This window comes from Rhipicephalus sanguineus, chromosome 2 (assembly GCF_013339695.2).
Source record: "Rhipicephalus sanguineus isolate Rsan-2018 chromosome 2, BIME_Rsan_1.4, whole genome shotgun sequence".
NCBI classification, from domain to species: domain Eukaryota; kingdom Metazoa; phylum Arthropoda; class Arachnida; order Ixodida; family Ixodidae; genus Rhipicephalus; species Rhipicephalus sanguineus.
Window position 1 is genome coordinate 54,266,351 of NC_051177.1, and position 23,282 is coordinate 54,289,632.

A 23,282-nucleotide genomic window follows, 5' to 3' on the forward strand; every position below is an offset into this window, starting at 1 on the left:
ACATGTCCATGCCTGAACGCTAAAAAACGAGGAGCTTTATCTCGGCCACAAATTTTGGCAAACCCTGGGTGAAAACGTTTCACAACTTCACTGTAAAAAATTCTTACAGCGGAGCTACACACACACACACGAAGTATATGTGTCCTGCTAGGTATTTTACCCACCACTCACAACTACAGCACTAAAAGTGAACAGAATGATCGAATGAATGAATGAATGAATGAATGAATGAATGAATGAATGAATGAATGAATGAATGAACAACCTGCACGCTTCACTCCTGGCAAATCGAGATGCAAGTGCTGTAAAGGAGGATACGTTAAGTTCAAAATGAACTGTCTGTACCTTTCATGAAGAATGTTTTTCTCTCGTGCTTTTCCGACACTCCATAGAGGGCGCCAAGCGTTCCACTTTAATTTAATGCTTCAAATAAGGGGACGTTTAAGGAAGAGAAAGGAGGAGAGCTTGGTCTGGAAAGCGGGTTTCTAAATATCTGCGATGTCAGTTGATGTCGTCATTATGTGACTTCATCGCTCGCTAGGAGGAGGTTACGTGGGTTTTCAGTGCGCGCATGGACGCCGCAAAATCAAGCAGGTGTGCCACTTGCAGCTTCGCTGTAATAATGATTCCCTACAATTCCCCAAAAAGGAGTTTCTACCGAAGATTTTTTTTTACCTCGAACTTTATGTTTGGTTGGATTTACAATAGGGAACTTTAAGCATTCGGGAACTATGCGAAAAGTATATGATCCGACCGACTCTTGGCCGATCCCCCTGAGTGGGTAGGTGCCAATCATCCTAGAAGCATCATCAGCATCATCATCATCATGTGTCAAGATTTTTTAACAGTGGCTACCTATTCGATTCGAGCACCGAATCGTATAGGACCGTTTATGGGCTCGTTATTCGATACTTTTGAATATTCGCACAACCCGCACCAGTGCTCACCCTGTCCCTTTCCTTCATTTTTCTTATAGAAATCATATTGATTCTTTAAGTTACCTTGAATATTTTACCTCCTTACGTCTGGTTCATGGACTATAGGTCATGTTGTAAGCAAGTGCAATAGGCTTGGAACGAGAACTGGAAGAAGGAGGAAGAAGAGGAGGATCGCAACGAAACCATGAACGTCTGGATCGGCGGGGATACGGTGCTGAAACCGGAGGATCGCCCGAGCGACCTCCTGCCGGATCAACCGTCGGATTGCCCTCCCGACGTGCCTGACCAGACTGTGGTCGGAAAAGGGACCAGCGAGGGGCACCCTCCTGACAGCAACGAAGAGGTATGATAAGAGGCCTGGGCACGGAGGGGGGGGGGACGCCAAGTCAGCACCATATGTTTGCTCACTCAGACCAGGCCATCATGGTTTAATAAGCAGGGTTATATGGCTATGCAGATTTTTTACGATAATGGCGGTCGAGGGCCCCTGATTCTGCATTCTTCCCACTTTCACCCCGAAAAGCCGGAACCCAAAGGCAAGCCGTTGTGAGCAGCACGCCATTGCTTCATTCTTATTTTTGCATTCATTTCGAAGCTTGGTTCCTTTCGGATTCCTCCAAAGGAAGAGGGGGAGGGGGAAGGGTCAGTAATACTTTGCCCCCCCCCCCCTTCCCAACGGAGAACGCCGCGCGCCTATGGGTATGATAGTACCGAATCTCTAGATCAAGCCTGACTCTCAGTCCTTCCTTTGCCGAGGCCTCGATGATGCCGGGCTAGCCGCAGGAGTGCTCGTTTGCATTGCCACATTCCATTTCGTGGGTAACACAAGATGGCTACGTTAATTTAATTGGCGTCACTCTTTCTATGATTTCTTGAATTCCAAGTTTTATTTCCATCTTATTTTTTTCCCTACTTCTGTGTTTTCCTGTAATGGCTGCGATTGCTAAACAGTGTGTTCTTCTTACTTACCCAGTCTTGAGGGAATATTAAAGACGAAGCGAAAAACTTGAAAAGAAAGTAGTCTCACTCGCTCACAAAAAAGGGCATACACAGGCACTGGTTTATGCTCCTATTTTGTGTGTGTGTGTGTGTGTGTGTGTGTGTGTGTGTGTGTGTGTGTGTGTGTGTGTGTGTGTGTGTGTGTGTGTGTGTGTGTGTGTGTGTGTGTGTGTGTGTGTGTGTGTGTGTGTGTGCGCGCGCCTCTTCCTTTTCAAGTCTGCTGCTCCCTTCACATCATGACTCACAACAGAGCCATAAGTTTCTGTTAATACTGTAAATAATTTATAAGTTTAATATTCTTTCTTCACTGCTACCGTACCTCGAGAGGCACGTGACTCACGCTGTACTATGACGACTGCGGCATGTTGGGCTGTTATACGTAATAATTGTTAAACAATGCTAAGCATAGACATGGGAGGACTAGACGCAACATGCGCTAGCGAATACGTCTACTTTTTTACTTGTCCTTGTTTTCTTAATTTTTAAAACGCACTTTAACAGACACCATGGGACGCACTGCAATAAAGTGCAGCAACGTATCATCATTGGACGAAGGATAGCGCGGGTGCGGATAGATCAAGTAACACTAGGCCGCACTAGTCACTCATTCGTAAAAAGCTTATTTGGAAGCTCGTGAGTGTTTTTATACTATAGGCAATGGGCCCGCTATGCGTGTAAAGGAACGAAAGCAGGATAAACTTCCATAACTATATATATATATATATATATATATATATATATATATATATATATATATATATATATATATATATATATATATATATATGTGTGTCAGCAACGAACGCCCGCTCCAACACGAATATAGCTGGAATCCATGTGAATAGGAGAAATCGTGATTCTCTTATCTAATTCATTACCTGCGCCACAAGGTGTCAGCAATTGAGGTCATTCTGTAAGCATGTTGACATCCTCGACGGTCTCATTGTCTCCTTTAGTCATGTACGTTCTTAACAAACTCTCCGTATATATTTGTTTATCGCGTACGACGGTAGATTAATGAAAAATAGAAAAAAAACGCAAGTTCAGTGCTACAAAGGATTAAAAGCAGCAGTTTGGTTTATCGACTAGGGTAGCTGTTTGGGCTTGTTGGTTTGGCATGACACAGGGTTGAGAGCGCAAAGGACGAAGACAGAGAAGAGGCTTGACACACACGAGCGCTGACTTACAACAGTATTTTATTCGGAACCAGGCAACCACATATATAGCACAGAAGCCGTGACACATCATGTGTGCGCTGTCGGCACAAAATTCATCTCCCGACGCAAGAAACATTGCTCTTTCCTAGAAAGAGCAATAGACGGTTGTAATACACATGCGTCACCTAATCTATCAATTAACTCCGCCTCATCGTTACAACGTATCCGAGATGAGAGGGGGGTTTTTAGATGCACACTGTAGATCTTGCACTGTTATGACCACGTGTGACCCGTCTTACGACGAGTGTTTAGTTGTGAGTAGAAATAGAAATAGGCTAACCCGCGAGATTATTGAGGCGGAGTTAATTGATAGATTAGGTGACGCATGTGTATCACAACCGTCTATTGCTCTTTCTGGGAAAGAGTTATGTTTCTTGCGTCGGGAGATGAATTTTGTGCCGACAGCGCACACGTGATGTGTCACGGCTTCTGTGCTATATATGTGGTTGCCTGGTTCCAAATAAAATACTGTTGTAAGTCAGCGCTCGTGTGTGTCAAGCCTCTTCTCTGTCTTCGTCCTTTGCGCTCTCAACCTGTGTCATGGTTTATCGAGCGCGCGAAGAAGGATTAATATCGTCGCATACTTTCTCGTCACAGTTACACAGTTAAGGCGCAAAATACGCAAGCGCTTTATTAGGCGTTGTAGAAAACAGGTCTACAGAAGTGGTACAAAGAAAAAAGTAACGTATATACACGAAGCGTCGAGTGACAAGTGTTCTGTGTGCGTGGTGCTGTTTCGCACGGCTTGTGTTTTCATGCAAACGCTATATGTGTTTAGCCACGACACTTTTGTGCAACTCGCATCATCGCAGGGCGGCGTCAGACGAAACATGATCATCTCAGTCGTCGCCAGCATGGTCCTTTCGGTCGCCATCTACGTCATGTGGCACGTGCTCGAGGTTTCCTACCGGCACAAGGCCGGAGTCCTGGTCAAGGGCGAGGACGACGTCATGACCAGGCCGAAAAAGGAGGACATCCGGTCGACGCAACAGACCACGCCGCCTTTTATCTGCACGTCGCCCAGCTGCGACCAGTTCTCCAGCATCTTCCAGGATGCGCTGTCCTACGACGAGGAACCCTGTTCGGACTTTTACCAGTTCGTGTGCAAGCGCTGGAGCGTGCGGCTGCCGCAAGAATACACTGTCAAGGCGGCACACCAGCACCGCATCGTCGCGCTCATGCGCCGCGTCCTCGACGACCTCCCGCGCTCTACGGCGTCCAGCTCCTCGGAGGTGAGGGCGGCCGACCTCTACTGGATCTGCATGCGGCCAGAGAGCAACGTAGAGGCGCTCAGGGAGTTCATGCGCGTCGAGGGCGTAGCTTTCGACGACGACGAACCGGGCGAACACCCGCTTAAGCGCATCGTGCACCTGAACGTCCGCTACGGCTTCGAGACCGTATTCAACGTCGGGAGAGGGCAGAGCGCCACCGCCGCCGAGTGTAGGGGCGCCAGCTGGACGTTCGTCTTGGAGAAAGTCGACGTCCACACGTACGCGCCCTTCATCGAAGACTTGACGAGCAGCGTCCACTTCATCCGGAAGGCGTTCGCTATAGTGACCGGGATGGATATTCCCGCGGAAACGCTTCGCGACATCATCAGCGTCGACGCGTTCGTGGTGGACCTGCTTCGCAGGTTTTCCTGGTTGCCCATGAGAAGGGTGTTTCAGCTCGGGAAAGGCGGCTTCTTCGCGGGCAATGTGACGGTGGCCGACATGTTCCTCTACCTGGGTGAGTCGCTGCGCATCCAGTTCGACGTCCAGGACTGCATAGTCGTCGCATCGATCCACATTATTCGGCTTCTCGAAGAGATTCTCGAAAAGTTTAGCACGACGCAGCTGAACAGGTGAGGAAGGATTTAACTCAAGACAATGTTTTCTTTCTGTTTCTTTTTACAGCAACACATATATGTCCTTCCTCGACCGCTTATTTCACTGTTATTTCGTTCCCTATGAACAGCTAGCGATTTGCCGACCTCGGAGATTGCTTAATAAGTTAATAGGTGTACTTGCTCTAGTGCATCATTTTATGCAGAACAGTTGAATGCGCCAGAAATAGTCGAATTATTCCAGCTTGCCGAGCCTTGTCTATCTACAGGAGCGCAGCAACGATATGGAAAGCACAGACACCTCCCCCCCCCCCCTTCCAGTATTTCACGAATACACATAAAGGGTGTCTGAAGCCCCCCAACCCCACCGCCCCCTTCTCCGCGATAAAAATTTCAGGCTACGCCCCTGGTTTTGAGGAAATGCTTGCCTCAATGAAGGTCTTTCGTTTATCCATGGTCTTGTCGCAGGTACGTCCAGTGGTCGGTGCTGAAGCGCATCTTGCCTATCGCCGATCCATCTGTTATGGAGCCAGTGGAACTGCGGCACTTCTACTGCTACACCATGCTAGAACGGTTGCTGCGCTACGCGTTGTCCCGACGGTTCCTGGAAGGCGTCGTGGCGCCCGGAGGTCGCGCGACGCGCGAGGCCTCGACCATGATCAGTGTCATTCTGCGCTCGGCTCTTTCCTTCGTCGACGACAGCAGCTGGATGAGTACGGGCCAGAAGGTCAGCATTCACCTGGAGCTTGCCAAGAACATCCGAGTCTTGGGCTACCCTCCCTCGCAAGACCTTGGTAAGCGAAATAAGATGTGCTCCGAAGACATCACAGCATCTCTGTACTGCAGCGTGCTTCTCTGCTCGGTCGATAAGCAGAAAATAGGAAAGTGCGGCGAGTTAGTGTTGAGCCACTTCCTTAAAACCCGAGATGATAACGAATGTGAAATACAGTGAACCTTATGTTCCGAAGCTGCACAGGGCCGCCGATCGCAGGCTTAGTGAAGTAAAAGTGAAATGGTATAGTTAATTGTAGTGTGACTGAATGATTACAGTGTTACTGTTATAACAACGTTTGGCAGCATTAGTCAGCAGTCAATATTAGTCACGATCAGCCATCACTGACCAAAAATTTGCCAAGTATATGTAGTGCTAGCCAAATCTAGCCAGTGTTTGTAGTAGCTGGCTAAAGAAGGCCTTTAGCCGAGAAAACTTGAACTCGGTAAGATATATCATCTACATCGTAAATATCATAGCCCCCTGAAGAAAGTGGGTGGGTGAAGCCAACGAAGACACTTTAAAAGAAACGTAAGTGCACGCTCGTATGTTTCCATATCCTGCGGCAAGAAGTTTACAGAGTACTGCACAAGTTTGCCGAACATTGATATACCCAACACAATCATACTGAACTCGGTCAAATACAAAAAAGTAGGCATAGCGTACTTATCGTGCGTTCTAAGTACTGAGAAGCGTGAACGCTAAGAGTGATGGATCGTTTACTTCCAGAATGCCTGAAAGGGTACTCTGAGAACGCGAGCAGCGTCAATGCCCTTCTGTCTTGGGCGGTAGCGGCGTCGACGATTAGGGCGTGTCAGCTGAATAAGACTTCGCCGTCTGGGCCGACCGTGTACCCAATGAGCACGGATGTGACGTTCAGCTCGGAAGCGCACACGCTGTCCGTGCCCGCAGCGCTGTTGATGCCGCCTTTCTTTGGCTCCGAGGGCCTTCCGGGTATCAACAACGGTGCCCTGGGCTCAGCCGCGTCCAGTGCACTGATGGGACTCCTGGAGGTCTACTTGTCCGGTGGCCAAGAATACTCAGGGACAGACGACAGTGGAGGCGGCTTCAGCAGCCGATTAGTAAGATTAGCATTTAAATACCCGAGAACCCGGATGGCGAATATAGTATGGATGTGTGGATATTCGAAAGTGCAGATATGAATCTAAATCTAATTATTGTATTCGAATCTACAACGGGTTTTTCGAAGTTGTAGAATATTCGTTTCTTTTCGAACAATATGAGGTACATGAATGGTTATCGCCGCCTATACCGCGAGATATTTGAATGGATGTAATCATAGGGACATGGCTGTAGTTCAGCGCAAGGTACGTTTTTATTGTTTCCCGTCCACAAGTGCCTCACTCGATGCGGTATCCAGTTTTTGGCATAACGTGTGTGCCGCGTAATGAAAAAGGAGCCTCTTTCAGCTGTAGTCCAGAGATTCTTTATTTTTAAAAAATGAAAGCTTAAAAGTTAAATGGCTTGGTTAGCTACCGGAAGGTCTTCTTTTTCTCAAATATTCTTGTTTGATTCAGTTTGATTCAGCCGCGTCGGCTGACCACCGACGCGGCCGACGGCTGCTGGCGCGTTCGGGCGTCGCTCGGCGCCGAATAGATCCTGCTGCATTTCGCGCCAGCCGCGCCGGACTCGCATGTACAGAAACCTGCTTCGCGGGCTGTTTCGTCGGTTCCCGACAGGTGGCGCGGGCGTTATTCGCTTTACTGCGAATGTGCTCCCCTTGATGCGATCGCACCGGCGCGTTGGAGCCGGCTTGACTGTAGCGGAGACCGATTTGCGCCTGGCGTAGCGTCGCTGGCTCGGCGTGACGAAGCGCAACGTCCTCGCGGGCGCTCGCGTCGGACGTCGGAGTATCTTCCCTATAGAGGGGGTAGGCGAGGTGGCGCATTGCGATGCAGAGAAATTGGTGTGGGCTTTCTTAGACAGTTTGAGAGGCACTACCTAAAGGACTTGCTGCAAAGTACTGAGCCAAGTACCTTGACTGTTACATCTGCTCTGTTATTACTTCCATGGTTACTCATTCGTTGCTACGGTAAAACGAGCATATGCGAAAGGCGGGGACACAGGCAAACACAAACCGCGTTGATTCAATTGAGGGTGTGGAAGCATTTCACACAGGAATACCAACATGCTCCGACCTCTACACTTGCCAAGTTTGCTGTGGTAGAACACTCTAGTACCCTTGACAGAATTTCTGTGGTAGAACACTCTAGTGCTCTTGAGAGAATTGCTATGACAGTACATTCTAGTGCTCTTGACAGAATCGCTATGGCAGAACACTAGTGCTCTTGACAGAAGCGATGGCGTCTGTACGGTCGTAACGTTATAGCGCTCTGGTAACCCGCAGGAATGCCTGAAAAAGTCCTACCAGGAAGATATGGGAGCCGACCTAGGCACTTTAAACAAGATGGCCGCGCTGGGAGATTTCGTGGGCCTATTGCCGGCCTATCGGGCCTTCGTCTCGACGGCGTCCGCACAGCGGCTGAAGGGCCTCGAATGGATGACCGAAGAGCAGCTGTTCTTCGTGGCGTTTTGCTACCAGCAGTGCGAGAACGTGCGCGACCAGCGGTCCTCCACAGCCACCTTCCGCTGTAATGTTCCACTCAAGCATACGCCGCAGTTTGCGGACGCCTTCAACTGCTCGACGGGATCGCCGATGGTGTCACCCAAACGGTGTACTTTCTGGGACGAAGATTGGGCACAACCCGGACAGGCAATAGTGAGGAAATCGCTGCGGTCTCACTTGGACGCACAGACGCCGCCCCACTATTGAGAACAACGATTGAGACGCGACAACTTGCGGAGAGCGCGTCAACTGTATAATGTTAGCACAGAGGAGAATGTCCGTTATAGTGCTGGCCATGCGCGAGTAATTGTTATTTGTTTTAATCGATGAAAACGTTGAATTTTTAATGTGAAGCTCCTGCAGCACGTTTATTGCGGCGAGTCTCTTTTTTTTTTCCTGCGAACTATCCATTTTGTTATCACGCTCAGTTATTAGTTCATTTGTGACCCTGCCTCCAGTATATAGATTTAGTTTGTTGACGATTGTGACCGTTTGTAGTTACATGGGAACAGCTCTGTGCTACATAGGTACTTTTTTTTTTCTTCGGATGGCGTTATGGGCTTGGACGAAACGTTATTATACATTTAAGTGATGTCTATAATGCGTGCGCACATTTAGGTGTTTGTTGTAAAATGAAGCTTGACATGACACCAAGGAGACTCGTTGATATATTTTTAATGTTCATAAAGCGAACAATACCGTGCTACATATCGCCAGCCATTCGTGCACGGGCGCTAGCATTTTTTGCGCGACACTATCATGTAGCTGGGTCAGGGAAGATTCGAGCACTGCGGCCGGCTTCAACTACTCTCACAGGCCCATGGCGCAAGTAACAATAGCGTTCGCTTTCTGTCTGCAAGCTTATCAGTTCAAGTAGTAGCTTGTCGACCCTCCTACGAGAATCCAAAACACAAGTAGCGAAAAAGGAAGCTAGGGATAGTTCTCTGTCTCTCGCATGCTTTTGAATTCTTCTTGTGGAAGGCCGGAGATGTAGTCCTTGACGTACTTTGGTATCAGCTTAGCGACGAGGGACCTTAGGTATTCTTTCCCAGTGTTTAGAAGGACTCTCCGGTCCAGACAGCTTGCAGGTTCTGGAAACAAGGCAAACAAATGTCGTCGCGACCTCGAACTTTGCGAATACTCGATGGCACACGTTGCGTAAGTGTGCCACTATTATAGGCTTTTAAACCCTATCTGTTTGAATAGTGAACTGCACTTCGATCTAGCTTTTTAAGTAAAGATATCGTACAGCTCCTTAACTAACATTAGTCCCGACTGGCGTAAGCATAACAACGGGGCTTGAATAGCGCCCCACATTTGTTCCACAGGTACCTAGAAATCGCTAGTTTGTATAATTTTCAAACGTGAAGTGAAGTCTTCGCTGCTAACTGCACGGCGCTACAGTGGTGTAACAGCGGCCGTGGACACATCGCGTGATCAACTTCACCTGGTATAGTTTCACCAGGTACACAGAGTACCCATGTATCCTCAAAGCATTGATTGCAAAATTTGATATCTTTTATATGACTATAAAGAGATTCTTAAATTGTTAGTGATAGCGGAAGAAAAACGGAGACCACTGCAGAAAAGATGACAAACGAATTTTCCACACATGCTGTGTGCTGCTAACGACAGGGCAAAGATAAGCACTAATTCTCATCTTTTATTGCGTTTTTCAAAATCTAACTTTTTTTCGTGCCATCTACGTGGTGTGTATAGACATTTTGCGCTTACCTTGAGAGTGAGTCAGCTCGACCGCAAGCAACAGCAAAACGTAGCAGCACAGTAGTTTTCTCATGGTGGCCTCTAGTTAAAAAGGTGTAAAGATCCGTTGTGGTCACGATTGCTTTCACGTGATGTTTACTGAAGAAACGTCATTCCTACCTTTTGCGAGCCAAAGACTTTCCTGCAAAGGCGACGTCCGATCCAGCTACGAGCACGAGTATATATGGGCCACATTTTCTGTCTCCGGTGGGCGCGGATGTCTGATCAGACGCCCCCATAAGCGGGCGCGACTTTGAGGACACCTCTGTACCGGACGTCTGAGACATCCGCGCCCACGAGATTAGGCAGTTCCGGCCACGCACGCTACGTGTTCTTCGTGTTGTATATAATTCATGCGGAGTTGATTCATACGAGAACGTTAAAATTCTGTGAAGGAATGTCGTCTGCTCGAATCAATAGGCCTTGCACAGAACACGTCATGAAAGTGACGTATAGCGAACTTGGCGTGATCAAATGCTGTCGCACGCAGACACGTTTATTATTTCAAACGAGACGCATCAGCTTTAGTATACTCCAATGAGACCACCACCTACGAACTTTTTGTTGGCGCCCTCGGATTTGGATAGGGCTGAGAACAGAGTATTATCGGATTGAAATAAGTCATCGTTTTTTTTTGTTTAGTATAACGATTGCTATGAGCAATTACTCGCGATAACCGCGCCATGTCGCTCCAAATCTGGTCGCTAAAAGTAATGTTGGCTCTGATACTCTTGTTCGAGTCAAAATTACACTGACGTGACACGAAGTGTAGACGCTGGAAACGAAAGTAGGTGCATTACTTAGCCCTCAATTATTGCGTATCAATCCGTGCGTATGGCATAAATGTGAATATGGGGAGCTTCAATTTTAATTAAGTTGTTAGGCACTTTCGTGCCAGCTTATGTACGGTTCGTACGGATGACAGCGCATACACACGAAAAAAAAGAAAGAAGAAAATTGGCGATGCTTGCACTAAGCCGCGCAAGCCTTGAAACAGCGAAACTGGACGATTCTGAAGACTAATCTGGTTTCTTCTAGGTTGTTTCTAGGCCTTAGCTACGTGATGCAGGTTCTAGGTTGCTTCTAGGTTGTTGCTATGCTTTAGGTAGGTGATGCTAGGTTGTTCTCAGCGCAGAGAGGTTCGACTTAAACCACAGACAGTCAGAGACACGACACGGTTGTCCGAACTTCAGAGACAAACTCACGCTGAAACCAAGCGTCTGCACCTCTCATAGATCTACGGGCACGTCGTCGTTGGCTTAGGCTTTCTATCGCTTCGGGTCTTCTCGCAGCCGCCGTTGCCTTTCACGTTCCCTAGTATTCTCTCGTGGTACGTACTCTGGGTCTTCGGCTCGCCGCCATCGCTTCGCAGCCATTTGTTGGGCTAACTGTTGCTACTGTTGCCTTCATTTTTAGTGGAGCAGTGGTGAGTAGTGGGATTTACCCAGTTTCTGGGGCGCATACCCGTTTATGATGATGATAGTTTATTGGTTCGTTGGACAAGGAACGATTTGCTAAACAGCTTCGTTGTTAAAAAGAAAAGCCAGACTTTTAAGTATAACCCTGTTGAAAGCGAACACTCTCCTGTCTCTTCTTTTTTTTTTTCGTTTTCGTGTTTGCATATGCTGGCAACCGTATGAACAATGCATCGTACACCAGCAAACCTGACAGCGAGCGTTACTGTTGTACGGCGTCACATCTGCTTCTTTAGCACGGCTATCGCGGTTTCATCTCCCTGTGCTCGTATACTTTAATTTATGTGAACGTCGAAGAACCCAAGCTGGCCAAGGTTACTCCGTTACCTCTCTCATAGTTTCAACGTAGTGTTACGACGTTGTACGCCAAGAATAAGACAACTATTCCATTCGTGTTGCACACAAGTTCCTTATTCCATGTGCAAGATGTTAAGTACGCTTTAGTGCAAACGGGATAAATTATTAAGCAGCATACGACTCGTGATAGCGCGAGGTTCAATATGTGCTTTTATGGGAGAAGTCTGGACCACTTAAACAATTTAGATGAAAGAACGCGTGCTCTCTTTTAAGCTTTGACGTCACTCGTGAGGATAGAAAATCGTTTGAGAACGATACCTCCAAACATTAACATGGTGTGTTGAGCACTTTTTTTTATTAGGGCATTCTTCCTGTCTTTGTGTAAAAAGCCAAGACTCGAAGAACATGGGCCTCCTGTTCTCGTGGAAATGTTTGTTGATCAAGCGCTGTATTCTGGTATGCATGTTTCTCCTCCGCCGCGGTGGTGCAGTGGTCACGGCGCTCGACGGCTGACCCGAAAGACGCGGTTTCGAACGCATTTCGATGGTGGCGAAATTCTAGAAGCCCGTGTACTGTGCGATGTCAGTGGAAGGATACCAGATGGTGGAAATTTCCGGAGCTCTTCACTACAACGTGCCTCATAATTATATCGTGGTTTTGGCACGTAAAACCTGAGAAGTTATTCATTACTGGTATGCATGTTGACTGCTGGCAGATGGTGCATGATTAGCGTTACGAGAACAATAATGAGAGAGATATAAGTTATAAAAACATGTTTAATGTGAGTTAGCGTTTTCGTTTTTCTGTCCTCCAACTTGAGAAACCACAGTGAAGAGATTAGGCAAAACATTGGCAAAACGCTCTGTCCAAGTTCCTACGTGAAGCCGAGTTCTTTGTTGACTCCCGCGAGGCAGCCTCTGATGGCATCGTTGGTTCGCTTTTGGTCTTCTTCCTGCGAATGAAATAAGCCGTGTATGTGGCGAACCAAAGCAAGAAAGGTGTGTTTATATTTGCTCACCTTAAGTAGGCTAATAAATTCTTCGTACTGAAATGAAAAAAAAAAAAAAATACGGCGTGATTACAGATACGATTGCACTGACTACTCCTTACTTTCTTTCTTGCCATAATTATTTTTGAGTCTCTGAATATTCATCGGTGACGCTTGAGAGGTTCTCGTAGAATGGTAATCCCGGCATGCCGCGGCGGCCGCATTTTCGGTGTAGGCGAAAATGCTTGAGGCCCGTGTACTTATATTTAGGTGCACGTTAAACAAACCCGGGTGGTCGAAATTTCCGGAGCCCTCCACTACGGCGTCCCTCATAATCATGTCGTGGTTTTGGGACGTTAAACCCCAACAATTATTATTCTCGTAAAATGGTGTTTTTTTTATGTGTACACATATACAAACAATAATTCTGATGTCATAATTTAACGTAGCTTAAAATTTGGAAGCGACCCTAATCCTCGATTTATGTGTCGAATAGTGGCCCTCGCACGTCGGCGTTCGTGTGCACTGGTGTATTCCTTGGATTAACCTTTTGTTTCGTCGCGCTGCCGAAGCGGACCTCGGAGGCCACGCAGAAATAAGTGCGTGTCTGAGATCTACTCCACCAGGTGCCGCAACGATCTCAGCTGCTCTCAAGAAAACCGTCTGTTCTTTCGGTAAACTCATTCAATTAATTTACATTAATTATTCTGACAGTTAACCGGCCCTTAGCTTAAAGGCACCGACAACTGCCCAGAACATGAAATGAGATGACTCCACTGATAGAAAGATTGTCCGTCGCATTGACTCAAACCAACCCTGTTTTTTTTCGTGAGAGATGGATTTATATTTTTATTTCTTAATTTAAAGTCGCGAAGAATGACATTTGGCGTCTCTGGCGGCAAAAACATGAACGATCCGATTAACCCGGCCACGTGACCGTTGATTGCTGTACGCGGTCGACGATTTTTTTTTGTTAGTATTGAAATATTGTTCGTTTCTTTATATTAAAAAGTATTACTCCATAAAAATGTACATATAGGGCTGCGTTAGTAGTATGCATTAAAGTGGCGCTGACTTCGCGTGACGTAATGATCCCGTGCTCGTCAGCGCGTCTTGAGCAACTTTTCAGCGTGCTCATGCAACCGTGCACGCAGTTTTCAGGTCGCTAAGATTTTGGAGCGACATAGTTTTGCTACCTACACTTGGTCTCAGAAATGACGCGCGCTGCTACTCAGTGCGGCCTCGCATACGCGTAGCGACGTTTTCGATGACTTGGCTTGGCTGGTGCATCGAGAGAGTAACGAGGCCGGGACAAGCCACCCATGACACAGGCGCAGGCACCCTTTGACGCATGCGCACACAGCGCGGTACAGATACAGGGAAGGTGTATAAGGGCACATGCTATCATTGTAACAGCTTGTTATTTTCAAAAATAGTTGAAAAGCTATAAATAAAGGTGGTTAAGCATAGTTACAGGAACTCCTACGAAAGCAGAACAACGATAGTTTTCACAAATCACGAGAAAGGCTGGCGGCATCGCTATCAATTATCAGCGTTCTGGAGGAAAGGCGCGTCCGTGTTTAGAGCCTTTCAGATTGAAAAATACTGCTTGTAAAATGACTACGTGCTTTTGGGATTAACTACTGCAGCTACAAGCACTGCGAAGGGTGAGCTTTCTGTCGCGCCGTAAAAAAATGGGTCGAGAAAAATCATTTGTCGGTCCCTTTAAGTAAACTTATACTCCGATACCGCATGTCTCCAATTAAACTCTTGAATCAAAACCATCCATTTCGTACCAGTGTTATTTTTCTACAAGAATGTTTTTCTGAATATTCGGGAAACCGGAAGTAAGTGCTCGACCGGAAGTGATTGGAGGAGAAAAAAAGTGTCACTCACTGCTCACGCCACTAAAAAAAAAAAGTCACAGTTTCGCCGCAACGGCGAAGCAATGAATGCGATAGCAATAAATTGGAATGTAACGCGAAGAACGGAAAGCAGCTCGAAATTGCCAGCGCGTCGCTCGAGCCCAAAGGACGCACGAAAAGAACGCACACAGGACGAGCGCGAACTAATGCGTCACAGCTCGACACTTGAAGCGCAGTGCTCAAACATAAAGCAGGACGCACTAAACGAACGAACAGGTACACACAGGACGAGCGCTAACTAATTGTCACAGTTGTTACTTATTTCTGTTTGAACAGCGCGCTCCTTTCGCAAACGCGGCCGCTGCAGTGAGCGCAGTGAACTTCGTACCCCCCGCTCCACCCCAGAGGCCGCCCGTTCTTTCCTCGAGATGAGCGCACGAAGTAGGGTGCCTTGATGCCCGAAGGCGACCACGCCCTGTAGGGCGAACAGCAACGGCGTTCGCAGGAGCGGGGCGACGATGTTTAAAGCGCGCCACGCGCGCACGTCACGCCATCTATGTGGCCACTAAGAAAGCATGCTGAAGTAAATGGTGTATATAAATAGCTCGCCGTTAGCAGGCTGAAAGGCGTTGCTGTTCGTGGTCTAACGTCTAACGCCGCGCGCTGGCAAGCGAGAGGTCGCACGTTCGAGTCCGCGCGTCGGAAAGTGTTTCTGAATTACTTTTCTTTGTGGCTTTTATATATATATATATATATATATATATATATATATATATATACATACGGTGAATGACGGCGACGGCAAAAATCAGCCGAGACTGTCCATATAATTGCTATCGCAATAAAAAGCGACGCTATCTGTAAGGCTTCGCATGCAGCTCACTTCCAATAACCACTCTTTCAAGTGTCGACCACGCTCACCAAATTCGGAATTCGGAAATTATCTTTGAATACTTTCCGAATTTCGTGATTCCGGTTAATTTCCTTCGTACCCTTTTCCCGCCATACCTCGGTTACCCAACATAGATAGTGCGATGACTATGCGCTAATTCTTACAGTTTATTTTGCTTCCGAAGAGCGAAGGGTGTCAGAAATCTGCGTTTACCATGACAGTTCCCGACTGCCGGTTCGCCTTGCACATGAGATCGACGATTTCATGAAGCTGTAGTCCTGGAATCCGGTTTATAATGGCGTCTGCCTCAGTCTTTGCCTAGGGGAAGGAACAGAAACCAGGAAGCGACGAAAGATTATTGTTTATTGATATCGCGCCGAGATGCCGTTGAACTGGTAGATGTAGCGAACGTGGGTAAAAAAAATAAAAAGGCAAACAGGTTTCAAAGGCTAGATATTCATGTCTTAATAGTAGGGGTGTCAGAATGACGAATAGTACCTTCCGAAACGAATACCGAACCCAATTTAGAAAGAAAGCTAGATTATCGAATCGGATATTAAAAAGTTTACTTTCACAAGCCTAAAATTTTTACAAGTTTCCGTGCAAAATAAATATCCGTTGTTGAATGCGGTCGCGGGTGTTTGTTTGTTTCTTTCTTTGTTTGACATGCAATATTTCTGGGGGGCGAGGGGAGGGTGAGAGGGGGGGGGTTACAGTTATGTAAATTACTATACTATGTGCCTGTTTAACTGTTGCTGAACTCGCGGGATCGAATCCCGGCCGCGACGGCCGCATTTTCGATGGAGGCGAAAATTGTTGAGGCCCGTCTGCTTAGATTCAGGTGCACGTTAAAGCACCCCAGGTGGTCAAAATTTCCGGAGCTCTCCACTACGGCGTCTCTCATAATCATGTCGTGGTTTTGGGATGTTAAACCCCAACAATGAATTAAAAAGTGTTGCTGAACTAGCAAGCGATCGTAAAAACGGAGTAACCGTTTTTACAATCATTGTCGAAATGTCGTCGAGCGGCGGTGCCACGAAGCCGTTGGAATGGTCGAATTATCTAAAAGCGACTACTTCGAGAAATCGAATAGTAGATATTCAATTCGCGGATCGAACTACTATTCGATTCGTATTGGAATAGCCGAGTATTCGCACACCCTTACTTAAATAGCGCGCGCGCGCGCTGTTTTACGTGTGTGTGCGCGCGCGCGTTTGTGTGTGTGTGTGTGTGTTTGTGTGTGTGTGTGTGTGTTTGTGTGTGTTTGTGTGTGTTTCGCAATATCTGAAACGGGTAGTGAAGATAAAAAATTCGACGTTTTGTTAGTTATAGTTGTTTTGAAATTGCTGCCATGATACAATTCCCGAGTTATTTGATATCTTGCGCACACTGTACCATTGTTAATTATACAGTTATGGCGCAGTGCATATCAGCGCAGGTGATACGCACAGTGCTGATAAGCGGTCCACACATCAAACGCAACTTTGTTTACCCAGATTTATTTATCAGTCAAGCCGATAGACACCTATGTTCATTTTTTTTCGCTCTTATAAAGCCAACGAGCGTAGCACAACGTGATTTAATAATTTTATGAACGCGTAAGTGAGTGTGACATGTATAAAAGCTGCAACATCACGAACAGAGGATGGCTTACCTCATCCGGCAGCTTCTCCATGGCGCAGCGGAACATTGCTTCGAGGTGGACTCCCGGGTAAACTGCGACAGATGTGTGAACAGATCGCTATGACCCCACACCAGCTATTCTTGAGTCACAGCACTGCATGACTTTTATGAAGGAGTTCTAAGACAAGCTACCTGGCTGAAAGTGGGTATGAAATTGTAATTTTAAGTTCAATGAGCAGAGCGACTTTAAAGGTAAGAAGAAAAAAAAATCCCAGTATTTGACGTGCCGAAACAACGATGTGCTTGAGGCACACCGATAGTGGGAGTCTTAGGTAAATTTTGTCTGCCGGGTTCCTTAACATGAACTTAAATGTAAGTCCACGGACGTTTTAGCAGTTGCTCCTGTGCCCTTCCCCGAATATATACGCGGTTGCCGTGGCCTTGCTTAGCAGCACAGCACCACAGCCGCTAAGCACGGCGCGGGTATATTAAGGAAAGTATAAAAACAATTTTTCTCTTAATGTTAACAAATGTGTTCTTCTTGCTTTTTCAGTGACTTTTCCCGTGCAAACCACACTTATGTACGGTCAGGCCTTTATTCCACAGGTCAATTCATTAAAATATTTGGGTATAGTATACACGGCTAATCTTAATTGGAGCTCGCACATTGAGTACATTGCAGCTAAAAATTTACGTGCAATTGGTTTTGGAATGCGTAGAAAAACATTGCTAATGATCTATTGCATGTATGTCCGCCCAATGTTAGAGTTTGGATGCATTTTGTTCTGTGGGGGACTCGCTTATAAACTACGACCTCTTCTAACTATAGAACGTGAGGCGTTACGTTTATGTCTCGGTCTTCCAAAATTTGTAGCTACTAATATACTTTACCGTGAAACATACCTGCCATGCCTTCAAACTAGGTTTAGAATTTTAACAGTTCAAACATTTCTAAACATATATGCCTCCCAACACAGACGCTCCCATTATGTATTTCTTAGAGAGCCGTCCACATTTCTTTAATGTGAGTGGTCTCGACTACAACGCCCTCAAAAAAATTTCGTGCAAAAGCTCTTGGAGCCATTACAAGTAACATTTCGTGATATAATCTACTCAAGCGCACTAAAGCACACAGCAGTAATAGAATATGACGACAGATTTCCAAAAAATGCTGAGTTGTTGCCTATTAGATATTTAAACCGGTTGTTGGAAGACCACCTTAAAAACTTACGGATAAATTCAGAAATAGCCACTGATGCTTCTGTTATTGATGAGAAGGCAGAAGTGGAAATCTATTCAGAAGCACTAAATTGGTCATTTTCTCCTCGCTTGCCCGACTTCACACCAATATTGTAGGCAAAATTAATCGCAATTATTCTTGCCTTGCGGAAACTCCCAGCATATATCTCTTCAGCAGTTATATTAACGGATTGCTTGTCTGTGTGCGTGGCATTAACAGTGTCACAGTCGTCGAGCTGGCTAACAGAACTTTACTCATATATGCCCAAACATGTACGGCACGTCCGTCTGGTTTGGGTACCAGGCCACACTGGATTGATATTAAATGAAGCGGCGGACACTCTGGCGGCAGCATCCTTTAAAGGACCCGTCCTAAATTTTCTAAGGGCGTCCTCGAATAACACGATCGCACGATTCCGAAATTTTCGTCTGCAAGAGGAACGTATTAAATATTCTGTCCTAATGACACAAATTTTCAGCACCTTAGGTTTCCGTGGAATAGCACATGGTGTGTAACACAAGGCAATTGGAAGTTACGTTAACTAAACTGCGATGCAGAATGCTGTCACTAAACTTTTATTTGCACAGGCCTGGTTTCGTTGCTTCCCCTCAATGTAACTATTGTAATCAAGCACAAACGATAGAGCATTTATCCACAGAATGCCGCAGATACGAAAACATAAGGCAAAAATTTCTGAAACCACATTTTCAAAAACTTGGCCTTGAGCTTTCCACATCGGCATTACTCTCCCTGGGGGCGTCGGCACTGGGGCAATGCAACAGGGGCATATATGATGCCATATTCCTTTATATAAAGGAAACAAAGAGACTACCATGTTAATAATATAAGTAGATATATACTATTTCGTTCCCTTACTTAAATTTCTGTATTTATTTATTTATTTCATTCTATTATTTAACACTCGTTTAATTAACATTTCATTAAACAAATTACCACTAACATTTTTGCTTTACTATAAATGACCTCTTTCGCATATTCCTTTTCTTTTATTTTTTACAAATTCTACTGCCGCACGCTTCGTGGCCGATCCCCCATAGTGGGCTGAGCTATTCCCATATATATGAACCAACCAAATAACCACGAAGTGAATGATGATGAGTAGGAGAAGCACTGGGGATCGTTTGGTAACCATGAATCTCCCGTGACATTGCCCGCTCGCGCATGTAAATGACTGACAACGCGTGTGTACAGTTATATACAATGTGTTTTATTGGTCATAACTCGTATGTCGTGTTCAGTTGTGGATTCCGTTTTGTCTTCATTATTACTGCTTTGTGGTCCGTGAAATGCACAGCCAATGGTTGTTCGATTGAATTTAGCCTGAAGTTGGCAAAGACGCGGTCGCGGCGCCGCGCCCGAGGACGCTCTATTTTAGGACCCTGTGCGCGCTACGCGCGCTCTGTAGACGGTTTTGCGCGTGTTGTCACCTGTTAATCGATGCGCTTGTTTTCGAGCAGGTTTCAAGCGGCGCCGCGCCGAGTACGGTCTATTTTTAAACCATATGCGTGCTATGCTCGCTCTGTAGACGGTTTATGCACAGATGTTTTGCACCTGCGCTTCGACTGTAGACTACGGCGGATGGACGGACATTGTGAGGTCTTAAGGTGCTTCGCCCCTAAAAGCTGAATAGCACGAGCTCCGTTAGAATATCTGTGTGCATTAGAGCTGCCTATACACGCCACGGTGGTCCAGCGGTTATGGTACTCGACTGTTGACCCGGAGGTCGCGGGATCGAATCCCGGCCGCGGCGGCCGCATTTTGATGGGAGCGGAATGCTATAGAGGCCCGTGTGCTTATAGATTCATGTGCACATTAAAGAACACCAGATGCTCGGAATTTCCCGGAGCCCTCCACTAAGGCGTTCCTCGTGATCATATCGTGGCTTTGGTACCTAAAACCCCAACAATTATTGTTAGAGCTGCCTATAAGGCCGATATTTATGCACGTGTCGTGTCGTCTATTGTTTTGCTAGTTGGAACAGATGTACGCACGTTCACTGGCACTGCGTTTTCGGTCAGTTTACGAGCCGTATGCACAACATGATGCCACAACGAGGAAATCCGTGAAACGGAGGCATGCGGTTATTTATGTATTGCGTGATGCAAAAAAGACTCACCGCACACGTCGTAGGCTCGCGCATATTGGTGAAAGATCCTCCACGGTCCTGAAGAAATGTATAGCAGTGCCAGCATCAAAGCGCACGGGCGCTGCGTGACCAGCATGCTTACCGCCTAGCCAAAAAGTGCCAGCAAAGAGGGACGCAATTATCAGACTCGCAGGCGTGTTAAGCTCGAAATACGGTATGTCCATTATTTTCTTTCTCGTTATGTCTTTCATTAATTATACTGCCGCCCCATTGCCCTCCCCGGCACGACCACTGCAGCTATTTTCTGCCTTTATTTCGACGGCAACCGCAAAGATTAGGCGACTTCGTCCCTCCGCAGTATTTTATTTTTGCTTGTTCATCTGTAAATGGTAAGAGACACTGCGACGGAAGCTGTGCTTTTATTTTCTTTCACCATTAATGACTTGCTGAAGTCTGTTGCTCTGGGATAACCTTTTCTTTGTGGAGGCTGAAAAAATACTGCTGATGAAATTGTCAGCGTGGACGCTCTCCTCTATTTTTCCTTTTTCTTGCGGCCGGCTGTGTAAACAGCTCATTAATGCTGTTACATTAAAAAAAAAGAAAACGAGGACCATTTTCCCGCATAGTGGCTTGAGTAGTTGTTTTCCTTTCGTTGATCTGTCATGCCGGGAAATCGACTGAACAGGTAAGACAAGGGCCAATCAGAGAGGCAAGAAAAGAAAGAATATTTGCCTTTTTGAACACGCATTTAGCGCACGAATTGTGTTCATTAACTTGTCACGTCCGCTCCGTACATGACATGCGTGTCAGCACAATGTCGACATGATCAATTACTTTTTGTCGATTCTATCCACGATGATTCTGTAAAAATTTCTTGGTGAAAGTGCGTGCGCATGAATCACGCCGTACTTTTATCACTCGAGAGAACCAGGGAAAAGTGGGACATATGTAGCAGGACGTTAACTAGATTACATCTGTTGCTAGAGTAATCAGAAATTAACCATCTATCTTCGTCGCCTCATCCAAAAGTATTGCCAATTTTCTCTCTGTGTGGCTCGTTTTTAAGCGTAAATCTGTTGGGATTAAGGTGTCCACCGACAAGCGAAGTCAGGCTAGCTATATGAGATGGCTATGCGAACGGGGCACGATTGCGCTATCGCGTTCCGCTCTTGAATTCGAAGCTTAAGCGACCTCCGAACTTTCAGCTTGGACTGTATATCTATAATTTAAATCGCAATGGTTTGCGGGAGAGTGGTGTGTTCAGAGAAGGTATGCACGGAAAACGACTTACGAGCTTCCGAGTATAATCGACAATCTAGAAGAGAATAACGCCACGGAGGCGACGAGCTCAGGCTGTAAATAGGCTAGGAATAGCCTCTCTATAAATAGGTTATAAATAACCTATTTATAGAGAGGCTATTCCTAGCCTCTCTATAAATAGGTTATTTATAGAGAGGTTTATAACCTCTCTATAAATAACCTATTTATAGAGAGGTTATTTATAACCTCTCTATAAATAACCTCTAGACGTAATTTATAACCTCTAGACGTAATTGCCTATTTATAACCCCTAGACGTAATTGCCTTAACTGGTGACCAGGAGGTCGATCATGTCAGGAGGTCAGTCATCAGTCAGAGGTCAATCATAGATACATGTTGTTAGATGTGATGCACACAGAAAGGTAAGACGTGAATGGCCTAATTATAGTTGGAAATATTTGCAAAATGCTCGTTTCCTGTCATTACTGTTACATTCCACGACGCACGTTAATAGGCTTTATTCGTTATGCTCTGTCAGAAATCAGAAAGAGAGACTACTTGAGACATGAATACTATTTATTGTGATTGCCAGTATCCCAATGGTATTTTTCTTTAAACATACGTGCAACCGATGGAACATGTACGTAATGAACAACGATCTGTATAAGTTCTTGTGGAACCTCCACCTGGATGACGTCAGACCTTGGAGGTTGAGAAAATTACGCTAAAATACCCGTATATACATTTTACTGCGTCTTCTCGACGTCCAGATAGCAAATAGAAGTGCAGGGTCTTCGAAATGCTCGAAATAATTCCGTGAACGTGCGCTTGAGCCATCTATTGACGCCTATGGGGCCCGGTGAGCGCCGGGCGGGACCGCTGCCCTGGGTGAGGGCCCCCTGGGTGACATGGCTCGGGGCCCGGCGCCTCGTCCCATTGGACGCATGGGCGGTTGTCCACCGATTGGTAGCGGCTGATTGGCTGGAAGTCCGAGCCGCTGGCGTATCTCGCGGACGCGCTTCACCTCGACGTCACTGCATGTGCGGCGCAAGTCGGGATGTTTGCGGGAACTTATTGACGTGGACACAACGTATGGGCTAGCAGGCATGCAGTGCAGCGTGTTGTGTGACTGCTAATGCTAGTCTCCAATACGTTAAATAAAGACATTTCTTTTCCTTAATCTGACTCCTTGGTGCCACAGCGTTATTAGTGGTCTATCTGGGTCGTAAGGGATCAATTGCTCCACGAGACATCAACCCTAGTGCTGACATATACACGACATAGTCACAGGTACAGATATTACACGTATCCAAGTTCACACAAATCGAACACAGTGTTTCTTTTCGTTAATCTGGTTCCTTGGTGTCGCAATGTTATCAGTGCTTTCTTAGGCTCGTAAGAGATCAATTGCTCTGCGAGTCCTTGACCTTCTG

The 23,282-nt window shown here is 46.3% G+C and overlaps 2 protein-coding genes and 1 long non-coding RNA gene across 3 annotated transcripts; 2 read left to right on the top strand and 1 right to left on the bottom strand.

The window, feature by feature from the left end:
• The first annotated feature begins 1,122 nt into the window (after window positions 1-1,122).
• On the top strand, window positions 1,123-5,931 carry LOC119381593 (uncharacterized). Its single transcript, XM_037649368.2, has 3 exons — window positions 1,123-1,281; window positions 3,967-4,997; window positions 5,448-5,931. The coding sequence occupies exons 1-3, from the start codon at window positions 1,123-1,125 to the stop codon at window positions 5,929-5,931; spliced, it is 1,674 nt and encodes a 557-aa protein (XP_037505296.1).
• Window positions 5,932-6,485: 554 nt separating this feature from the next.
• LOC119381184 (neprilysin-1-like) lies at window positions 6,486-8,751 on the top strand. Its single transcript, XM_037649139.2, has 2 exons — window positions 6,486-6,833; window positions 8,120-8,751. The coding sequence occupies exons 1-2, from the start codon at window positions 6,609-6,611 to the stop codon at window positions 8,543-8,545; spliced, it is 651 nt and encodes a 216-aa protein (XP_037505067.1). The 5' UTR covers window positions 6,486-6,608; the 3' UTR covers window positions 8,546-8,751.
• A 252-nt stretch (window positions 8,752-9,003) lies between these two features.
• Window positions 9,004-10,288, bottom strand: LOC119381185 (uncharacterized). Its single transcript, XR_005181313.2, has 3 exons — window positions 10,223-10,288; window positions 10,073-10,144; window positions 9,004-9,429 (listed from the first exon to the last, which is right to left on the bottom strand). It is a non-coding gene; the product is annotated as an uncharacterized LOC119381185 (long non-coding RNA).
• Between the last annotated feature and the right edge of the window lie 12,994 nt (window positions 10,289-23,282).